This window comes from Hypanus sabinus, chromosome 14 (assembly GCF_030144855.1).
Source record: "Hypanus sabinus isolate sHypSab1 chromosome 14, sHypSab1.hap1, whole genome shotgun sequence".
NCBI classification, from domain to species: domain Eukaryota; kingdom Metazoa; phylum Chordata; class Chondrichthyes; order Myliobatiformes; family Dasyatidae; genus Hypanus; species Hypanus sabinus.
Window position 1 is genome coordinate 3703694 of NC_082719.1, and position 11077 is coordinate 3714770.

General features: G+C 34.7%; 1 protein-coding gene across 1 annotated transcript; it reads right to left on the reverse strand.

Moving 5' to 3' along the window:
* Positions 1–6309: 6309 nt before the first annotated feature.
* LOC132404530 (uncharacterized) lies at positions 6310–9370 on the reverse strand. The gene is made up of 2 exons (XM_059988708.1): positions 6557–9370; positions 6310–6437 (listed from the first exon to the last, which is right to left on the reverse strand). Exon 1 carries the CDS (start codon positions 7739–7741, stop codon positions 6851–6853), a length of 891 nt encoding a protein of 296 aa, XP_059844691.1. The 5' UTR covers positions 7742–9370; the 3' UTR covers positions 6310–6437; positions 6557–6850.
* Between the last annotated feature and the right edge of the window lie 1707 nt (positions 9371–11077).

Consider the following 11077-nt stretch of genomic DNA (forward strand, 5'->3'; position numbering starts at 1 on the left):
CAGTTAGCTTGTCTTCAGTGGTTGGAGACAATTATTAAGGATGAGATTTCAGGGTATTTGGAGGCACATGATAAAAGGATCTAAAGTCAGTATGGTTTCCCTGAGGAGAAATATTACTTGATAAATCTGTTAGAATTCTTTGAAGAAACAACAGGCAGGATAGGCAAAGGAAAATTAGTGGATGTTGCTTATTTGGATTTTCAGAAGGCCTTTGACAAGGTGCCTTAGATTGGGCGTTTAATAAGATAAGAGTCAATGGTTTTACAGGAAAAATACTAGCATAGATAGAAGGTTGGCTGACAGGCAGGAGGTAAAAAGTCAGAGTAAAGTGGGTCTAATTTGGTCGGCAGCCAATGACTAGAGATGTTCCACTGAGTTCAGTATTGGGAACACTTTTCATGTTATATGTCAATGATTTGGATGACAGAATTGCCATGTTTATGGATGATAGGAAGATAAGTGGAGGGGCAGGTAGTGTTGAGGAAATGGGGAGTAGGACTTGGATTAGGAGAAAGGGCAAAAAAGATAAGATGAAATATAGTGTAGGGAAGTGGGTATGGTTATGCACTTTGCTAGAAAGAATAAAGGTGTAGGTTATTTTCTAAATGGGGAGAAAATTCAAAGATTAGAGGTGCAAAGGGTTCTCATACAGGATTCATTAAAGGTTATTTGCAGGTTGAGTCAGTGGTAAATGCAATATTAACATTATTTTGAGTAGACTAGAATTTAAAAAGAAAGGACGTAGTGCTGAAGCTTTATAAGGCATTTGTCAGACTGCACTTGGATATTGTGCTCAGTTTTCAGCCCCTTATCCAAGAAAAGAAGCATTGGAGAGGATCCAGTGGAGGTACACGAGAATGATTCCAGGAATTAAAGGGTGAAAGTTTGTGGAGAGTTTGATGGCTCTGGGCTTGTTCTCACTGTAGTTTAAGAAGTACGGGGTTGGGGGGGGGGGGAATTCATTGAAACCTTTTGAATTTTGAATGGCTTAGCTAGAGTGGAGAGGATGTTTCCTATAGTGGGTGAGTACAGAACCAGAGGGCACAGCCTCAGAATAGAGGGAAGTCCACTTGGAATAGAGATGAGAAGGAATTTCTTTACACTGAGAGTGATGAATCTGTGGAATTCATTGTGGCTGATGGCTGTGGAGGCTAAGGAGTATATTTAAAGCAGAAGTTGATGGGTTTTTAGCTAGTCAGTGTCCAAGATTACGCAGAGAAGGCAGGAGAATGGGTTTGAAAGGGGTAATATATCAGTCATGATGGAATGGCAGAGCAGACTCTGGTCCGAATAGTCTAATTCTGCTCGCAGAAAGTAATTAGAACTAATTCAGACAACAGGTTTGCAATACAGATGTTCCCAATTGCAGTACATATTGCATTTTGTTTTGTATTTTAAAAAACCTGTGAATTGCCATACAGTTGCTAAACTGATAAACACTGAATGGTGTGGCACTTGGACTGGAAGTCAGGACAAAGGTCAGATTGTATTTCCATTCCTACCTTGATAACAATTATTTGATAACCTGTAAAATATGTATGTATAATTACAGAAGAAGTAGAGGATATGTTTAGTGAATTGAAGAGATTGTCAGGATCAAATTTTATAGTCAATGATCATTTGTGAAGAATAATTCCTTGAATAAGAAAGTTGCACATTATGGAATTGTATTCCAATGTGAGCTACTGTCCTGAGGAGACTAATAGAGAAGAGTAATTGATTAGTGGAGAAAAACTCAGCCGAAAGCACTTTGTTTGACTGAATCCTTCCTTAAGATTTCAGTACCCTTTTTTCTCTGCCTTTTCTGCTGACCTCACAGTACATTTAATTAGATTCTTAAAAAGGTTTGGAATGATTTGTCAGATAGGATAAAATCAGAATAGTTGAAAGCTGGAACAATGTTACTACTAAGATTTATTGCAAGATACTATTTATAAAATGGTCTGTCAGGGGGGCATATTCCAGACAAACACCACTTTCTGCTTCTACTTATGTCGTCAATACTGCACTAACGCTGCATGAGTTCCTGCTGAATTCTCAATTGATAAGAATATTGTAATTTGAAAAATGTTCAAAGGATTCAAATAGATATAAACAGGTGAATGCAAAAAGATTTAGTGCTTTCCTGACATATATGATGAATAAACTGTCCAGCCGGGTACAGCTATCAATCTTATTTATTTATTTATTTACTTATTAAATTTTAGAAATTACAAAGAATAAATGTAATAGTAAAATAGTAAGAAAGATAATATTAACCCTCCCCCCTCCCCTTAACCCTCCCCCCTTAACCCTTATCTAAAGAAAAAGAAAGAAAGAAGAGAAAGATTGCCTGGATATCGGAAGATCCCCACATGCTCCATGGAGTTCAAAATAATTTTGATATTTATTTTTTACTTTCCCCAATTACTATAATTTTATCTTCAAAGGACCTATGTATTTAATCCTATCTTTTGTAAGTATGGGAGCCAAATTTTCAAAAATATATTGTATTCATTTCTTAAATTATATGTAATTTTTTCAAAAGGAATACATTTCATTATTCCAACGATCCATAGTTAAATATAAATCAGATTTCCAACTAACTGCGATAACTTTTTTGGCTACTGCCAATGCAATTTTTATAAATTTTTTCTGATACTTGTTCAGTTTAAGTTTCGGTATTGTCCTTTCAATGTCTCCAAATAAAAATAGTGGACTATGTGGGAGTTGTACTCCAGTAATTTGTTCCAATAAAAGTCTTAAATTTATCCAAAATAGTTGAATTTTAAAACAAGACCAAGTAGAATGTAAAAAGGTACCAATTTCTTGATTACATCGAAAACATTGGTCAGACATATTTGAATTTAATCTATTTATTTTCTGTGGTGTTATATATAATTGATGTAAAAATTATATTGTATTAATCTAAGTCGAACATTTATTGTATTTCTCATACTATCAAAACATAACCTTGACAAGTTTTTCCCATCAATTTTAACATTCAAATCAGATTCCTATTTTTGTCTTGATTTATGAATTCCTAATTTAATTATTTGCTTTTGAATCAAATTATACATGCAAGATGTAAATTTTTAATTCTTCCTTTCTGAATCATTATTTCTATTTCACTAGGTTTTGGCATCAACATTGTTTGTCCCAGCTTTTCTCGTAAATAGGCTCTTGATTGAAAATAACAGAAAAGAGTGTTATTTGATATTTTATATTTATTTTTTAATTGATCAAACGACATCAATATACCTCCTTCGAAACAATCACCTATATATTTAATCCCCTTTTGAAAAAAATTATGTAAAAGTTTATTGTCCATTGTAAAAGGAATAAGTCTATTTTGAACTCAAGTTCTTTTTGCTAATAAAGATTTCTTTATCTCACCATCTATATTTACCTTATTCCATAAATCAATCAAGTGTCTTAATATAGGAGATTCTTTTTTTTCCCATATCCATTTGGATTCCCATTTATATATAAAATCTTCTGGTATATTTTCTCCTATCTTATCCAATTCTATTTTAATCCATGCCGATTTTTCTTCATCAAAAAAAGATGCAATAAATCTAAGTTGATTTGCTTTATAATAATTCTTAAAATTTGGAAGTTGTAACCCTCCTAGATCAAATTTACATATCAATTTTTCCAATGATATTCTTGACATCTTACCTTTCCGAAGAAATTTCCTTACATATTTATTCAGTTCTTGAAAAAACTTCTGAGGTAATTGTATTGGTAAATTTTGAAATAAATATTGCAATCTAGGAAATATATTCATTTTTACAGCATTAACTCTACCTATTAATGTTATTGGTAACATCATCCATTTATCAAGATCCTCTTTTATTTTTTTTTAATAATGGCAAATAATTTTGTTTATATAAATTTTTTACATCATTATCAACTCTAATACCTAAATATTTTATCCCATTCATTGACCATCGAAATTGAGTTGCTAATCGACATTGATTGTAATTTCCTTTGGTGAGGGGTAAAATTTCACTTTTATCCCAATTTACTTTATAGCCTGATACTTTCCCATATTCTTCCAATCTAAAAGATAATCTTTGCAACGATTGCAATGGGTTTGTTAAATAAATCAAAACATCATCAGCAAATAAATTCTTCTTGATTAACTCTAAAGCCCCCAATATCTGAATCTGTTCTAATTAATTCTGCTAATATTTCTATTGCCAATACAAATAAAGCAGGTGATAATGGGCAGCCTTGTCTAGTTGACCTCATTAAGCAAAATAGAGTTGAAATCTGACCATTTGTAACTACTTTAGCTTGAGGATTAGTATTTAAGGTTTTAATCCATTGTATAAAAGATTTTCCTAACTCATATTTTTCCAATACCTTAAATAAAAAATCCCATTCCAATCTATCAAATGCTTTTTCTGCATCTAAAGCAACTGCCACACTCAGTTCTTCTCTTTTTTGTGCCAGATGAATAATACTAAGTAACCGAGTTATATTATCCATTGATTGTCTATTTTTAATAAAACCTGTTTGATCCATATGTATTAATTTTGGTAAATATTTAGATATTCTATTAGATAAAATTTTTGCTAGTATTTTATAATCTGTATTCAACAAAGAAATAGGCCTGTATGATGTTGGTTTTAAAGGGTCTCTATCTTTTTTTGGCAATACAGTTATGATCGCTGTTAAAAAAGATTGCGGAAGTTTATGCATTCTTTCCACTTGGTATATTAATTCCATAAAAGGAGGAATTAATAAATCTTTAAATTTTTTATAAAACTCAGGAGGAAAACCATCTTCTCCTGGGGATTTATTACTCTGAAGTGATCCTAAAGCTTCTTCAACTTCTTTTAATGTGAAGGGCATATCTAATCCTTTCTGTTCTTCCAAATTTAATTTTGGAAGAGTTATTTGTGATAAAAATTTATCTATCTCAGCAGTCTTAGTTTGTGATTCTGATTGATATAGTTCAGTATAAAATTTTTTGAAAGTTTCATTAATTTCTAAAGGCTTATAAGTAACCTTATTTACACTTGTTCTAATTGCATTTATTGTTTTAGAAACCTGTTCTGTTTTCATCTGCCAAGCAAGAATTTTATGTGATCTTTCACCTAATTCATAATATTTCTGTTTAGTTCTCATAATTACTTTTTCTGTACGATATGCCTGGAGTGTATTATATTGTAGTTTTTTTATTAACAAATTGTCTTCGTTTTTCTTCTGTCATATATCTTTGAGATTCTTTTTCAAACTTTATGATATCTTTTTCCAATTGATCTATTTCTGCTGCATATTCCTTTTTAATTTTAGATGTAGAACTTATAATCTGACCCCTTAAATATGCTTTCATCACTTCCCATAATACAATTTTATCCTCAACTGAATGTAGATTTGTATCCAAAAAAAATTGAATTTGTTTTTTCATAAAATCACAAAAATCTTGATGTTTTAATAGAGTTTAATTAAATCTCCATCTATAAATCAATTCCTCCTTATCCATCATTATCATTGTCATTATCAAGGGGGAATGATCTGACAATATTCTTGCTTTATATTCCACACTTTTCACTCTATCTTGAATATTTTTTGATAATAAAAAAATCAATCCTTGAGTAAGTTTTATGTCTGTTTGAATAAAATGAGTAATCTCTTTCTCTTGGATTAATTTTTCTCCATATATCAATCAGATTTAAATCTTTCATTAACGATAAAGTTAGTTTTGTTACTTTTGATTTTATAGCACCTTTAGTTGATCTATCCAGAACTGGATCTAAACAAAAATTAAAATCTCCACCTATTAATATTTTGCCATGTGCATCAGCCAAGTTCAAAAAAACTTCTTGTATAAATTTTGCATCATTTTCATTTGGTGCATAAATGTTCATAAAAGTCCATAATTCTGAAAAAATTTGACAATGTATAATCACATATCTCCCCCCAGAATCAATTATTACATTTTGTATTTTAATTGGTAAAGATTTGTTAACCAGAATTGCAACTTCTCTCGATTTTGAATTAAATGAAGCTGCAATGACATTTCCAACCCAATCTCTCTTTAATTTCTTATGTTCTGTTTCTGTTAAATGTGTTTCTTGTAAAAAAGCTATATCTCCTTTCATTTTCTTAATATATGTTAAAACTCTTTTTCTTTTAACAGGTCCATTAATTCCATTAACATTAAAACTTTAAAAATTAAGTAAATTAATCATTCATAGTACCTTGGGAATTCTTTAAAATTCCCCATGTTGCTATGAGTCTCTCCCCAATCATCCAGGCAAAGAAGAAGAAAAATAGAAAAAAGATAACTAATATATAAGAAAAAAAACAAAATACCCCCCCCACTAATGTTGCGAATAAAAAGAACACAACATTACCCCCCCCCCCATTTTACGGGTCATGGCAATCGCCATGATTGTACACGTGAAACTCGCAGCTATCGATCAGGAGCTCCCCCAGCTCCCCTGCAAAAAAAAAGAAAAATATATTAATAAAGAAAAGAAAAAAATAATAATTAATGTTTCTACTCTCAATTAATACTCCTCAACCGTTTTTTTTCTTATAAATGTCCATCAGGTCCAACCTTGTTTCAGTCTTCATCATTAGTCCATTTCATTTCTATAATTCTTTAGTCCTCTTCATGGGCATCAGGTAATTCTTGTACAAATTCCTCCGCTTTCTGGTAGTCAACGAAGAATCCTCTTTCTCTGTTATCCAGGAAGATTATCAATTTTGCTGGGTAGCTCAATAAAAATTTATAGCCCTTTTCCCATAAAGATTTTTTCACCGGATTAAATTCCTTCCGCCTCTTCAACAGATCGTAGCTTATGTCTGGATAAAAAAAAACTCTTTTCCCTTCTACTATCAATGGCCCATTTCACTTTTTAGCACCTTGAGTAGCTGCCTTCAAGATCATTTCTTTATCTTGGTACCTTAAACATTTTATCAAAATTGATCTCGAATTTTGAACTTGTTGAGGTAGTGGTCTTAAAGCTTTGTGTGCTCTTTCAATTTCAATTACTTGACTTCCTTCTTTCATTTCCAAAATTTCCGGGATCCATTCTTGAAAGCATTTTATTGGATTTTCTCCCTCTGTACCTTCCATAAGACCAACAATTTTAATATTATTTTGTCTACTAGAGTTCTCAAGTGCATCCATTTTTTCCATCATCCGTTTTCTTTCTGTTGTCCAGGCAAGCTTATCGTATTCTATCTTATCTATTCTTTTCGTGTTTTCTACTATTTTTACTTCCATCTCTTTAACTTTATTATCCATCTTCTTTTGTTCTTCCACCACATTATCAAGTGTATTCTGTATGCTTCTTATATCTGTTCTTATAGCTTTAAATTCATTCGCCATATCTGTTCTTATAACTTTTAATTCATTCATTATATATATCAGGATATCTTTTATGTCTCCTTTAATCTCTGCCTTCTTTTCTTCTTCTTTTTCTTCTGGATTTCCCAAAGAGTCTGTTTCAACTTCCGACTCACTTTCAATTTCACTTCCAACCGTAGTTGAAGCTTGTAGTTTTGTTAACATCTGTTCAGGCATACTTTCGCGCATGCGTTGTTCTTGCCGTTTCTTCTTAGAGACCGCCGACATTGCTGCAACTTCATTTCCCGCATCATCAGAAGTGCCATGCACTTCGCCGGGAGGAGATCCAACTTGAGTCCGAGGCTTCGCCGAGATGGTTAGGCCTTTTTCCCCGCCGATTTGCGCAGTCTTCGAAGTAGTAGCTTTCTTCTGTTTCGGTTTAGGAGCCATATCAAAAGATAATCCTGAGTTGCTTATAAATAGTTTCTAGTAGATATTTGTTAACTCTTCTTCATTTAAACCCTATTTCATTACTTTTTGCGAGGGAGCTGGAATCCGTCATCACGTAACGTCCCCCCAGCTATCAATCTTAAACAGGCATCTGCAAATCTATAAGGCTCAAATCCCAGCTTACGTGGGTTGAAGGTGACCTGGAGCTCAGGTTGTCTGGCATTTACAGCATTCCCTTTGAATGCGGAGCAGTGTATATCGGCCAGATGGGGTGCACTGTGGAAACCCGCATCAAGGAGCACAGGATGTGTGTCTGTTTGGGTTATCTGGAGAAATCGGTGGTAGCAGAACATTGCATTCACAATGCATAGCCAGAGGATTGAATTTTGACTGCATGAAACTACTGTGCTGCACCAAAGACCTCTGGGACTTCCTGGAGAAGGAAGCCATGGAAATAGAGAAAAAGAATTTAAAAAAAGATGAAGTTCTGGGGGCCAAAGGGCCTGTTCCGATGCTGTACTGTTCTGCATTCCGTGCATCTCACAGCGTGCTTTCAGAAGTTTGGTTAAAACTTTTTCTTTTTTCATGTATGTTAGGATAGAACTTCCTTTACGGTACTTGCTCTACTATGCCACAGAGAGGTCAAATTGAGCCCTTTGGCCAACACCCAGCAGAACAATTCCAGCTGCACATTCCCCTTTCCTTTCTTTCCAGTTCCCAGCAACTTATTCACTCTCATACACTGACAACGCCGATTTGGTTCCTCTTGCCACTAAAGTGTAATTGACTGAAACTCTCCCAGCACACCCTTGGGCTTCTGGGGACACTGGAGCTTCCATGGGAAACTTGTAGTCGTTGGGAGAAGGTGAAAACAATGATCAGAGAGCCCCTGACGACAGGATTGAACCTTGGTCTCTGGAACCGCGAGATATCAATACGGATCTGTAATGTTGCATTTGTTCAAGTTTAATACATTCTTACTGTTGAACTGGCTACATGCCACCTCCTGTGAAGTATCCAAAAACTGTGCCCCTAGTTCTTCAGTTACTCAATTTTCTTTTTCTTTCACCACCTCACTCCTTCCATCATCCTGTCACCCCACCAAACTGCAGCCTAATCTTTGGCCTATTTAATTTATGGCTTCTGTAAAGATCATCCCGGCATAAGAAAGACTTTGTATGCATTTACATATCTGACCTTTTGTTTGTGTATGATGGAATATTAATACAGCTTTCACAGGCTTCTGGTAAAATAGTGCTGCACTGTTTTAATGTCTTTACTGGTATGGGAGGATTTCTCAGCCAAAATTTTTATTGCCTTTTTTTTTGCCGTGTACATATTTAATCAGCTGGATTGAGACTCAGATTTTAACAAACAGAAATCAAAAATGAAAAATTTTGTCAGATGATTATGTTTTAGGAAACATGAAACTAGAAATTTGCAGATATAGTTTTTGTTTAATGAGTTCTCTTTTGCTCCTGCCATTGTTCAGTAGCAGATGATAATTATCCTTGGCATCATGGGCTGGAGAGTGAGGAAGCAGTTAGACTCACAGTCACTTGGGGGATATATTTAGCAGATGTGTACTTAGCTACTGTGCATAGGTCAAATAACCCAGTCTGCACTAATGTGTATTGAAAACTGGTTCTTGAACAATGGAAAATATGAAAATAAATAGAATACTTATAATCTGCTGAAGTCTTTTATTGTAACCTGTGCTCCCAATGTGGCCTCCTCTACATTGGTGAGACTCGTCTAGCACCTCCACACCATCTGCCACAAGTGAAACTTTCCGGTAGCCAAACATTTCAATTCTGATTCCCATTCCTGTTCCAACATGTCGATACATGGCCTCCTCTTGTGCCAAGAAGAGGTCACCTTCAGAGTTGAGGAGAAACACTTTATATTCTGTCTCGGTACCCTCCAAACTGAAGGTATGAATATCGATTTCTTCTTCCTGTGAAAGAAATTCCACCCCCCGACCCTTTCCTCACTCTGAACTTTCACTTCTCATCCACCCACTACTTCCCCCTGGGTCCCCTCCTCCTTCCCTTCCTCCTATGGTCCAGTCTCCACTCCTGTCAGATCCTTTCTTCTCCAGTCCTTGACCTTAACCACCCACCTGGTTTCACCTATTACTTTCCCCTCCTCCCACCTTTTTATTCAGGCATCTCCCCCCTTCCTTCTCAGCCCTGAAGAAGGGTCTCGGCTCAAAATGTTGACTGTTTACTCTTTTCCATAGATGCTACCTGACCTGCTGAGTTCCTCCAGCATTTTGTGTGTGTTGCTTAGGATTCAGGGGTAAGCTTATGTGTAAGCTGAATGAGTTAGTGCGAACATGGTAAATCGAATATACTGTGGAAATATTTTAAGTCAGCCACTTTGGTGTATAAGACAGAAAAGCAGAGTATTTTAGTAAATGTTTTGGTAGTGTTAATATGAAATGACGTGCTTGTGCACAGGTCATTGAAAACCAACATATAGGTGTAACATGGAATAGGAAGACAAACAATATGTTATAAAATGAGAAATTTGGCAGATGCTGGAAATCCAAAGCAATACACACAAGGTACTTGGGGAACTCGGCAGATCAGGAAGCATCTATAGAAATGAATAAACAGTCCGTGTCTTTGGGCTGAGACCCTTCTTCAGGACATATAATATGTTAGCCTTTAATTCATGACATAAGTAAGAAGATCTTCCAGATATTTTCTTCTTAAACTGGTCCTTGAATACTATTTACAGTTTTGGTCGCTTTACCTTCCAAAGGATAAGCTTGCCAAAGTGTAGGGAAGATAGCTTGACTGGTTCCAGGAATGGCAGCTTGGTTGCTTGAAGAGGGATTGAGCAAAAAAGGGTTATAAACTCCAGAACCTAGATAAAACAATAAAAGGATATCTCATTGAAAATTACAAAGTTGTTACAAGGGTTGACAAGCTGGACATAGGACAGATGTTTACTTTGGCTGTGGAGTCCAGACTAGGTATCACATTCTCAGATTAAACAATAAACTGTTTAGGACTGAGGTGAAGAAACACTATTTATTATGAAAATTCTCTACCTTAAAGAACTGTGGAAGGTTAGTTTTAAATTCATTTAAAACAGAACTAGGTACATTTCTGGATATGAAAAGGATAAGTAGATAGTATAAGAAAATGGTATTGAAGAAAATGATGCTGAATTAAGTGATCAAGTATGACTTTAATGATGGAGCAAGGTGATAGAGATGGAGAGAGAGCAAGAGAAAGAAAGAGAGGGAGAGAGAATGAGAAACTTCTAAGAGTTCTCAAACACTTGATTACCTCATTATCTGAAAAAAAGCTTGCACCGATTCTC

What these genes read in the sequence shown, in the direction of transcription:
- LOC132404530 (XM_059988708.1), bottom strand. Translation starts at nt 7,741, where the DNA reads ATGGCTCCTAAACCGAAACAGAAGAAAGCTACTACTTCGAAGACTGCG.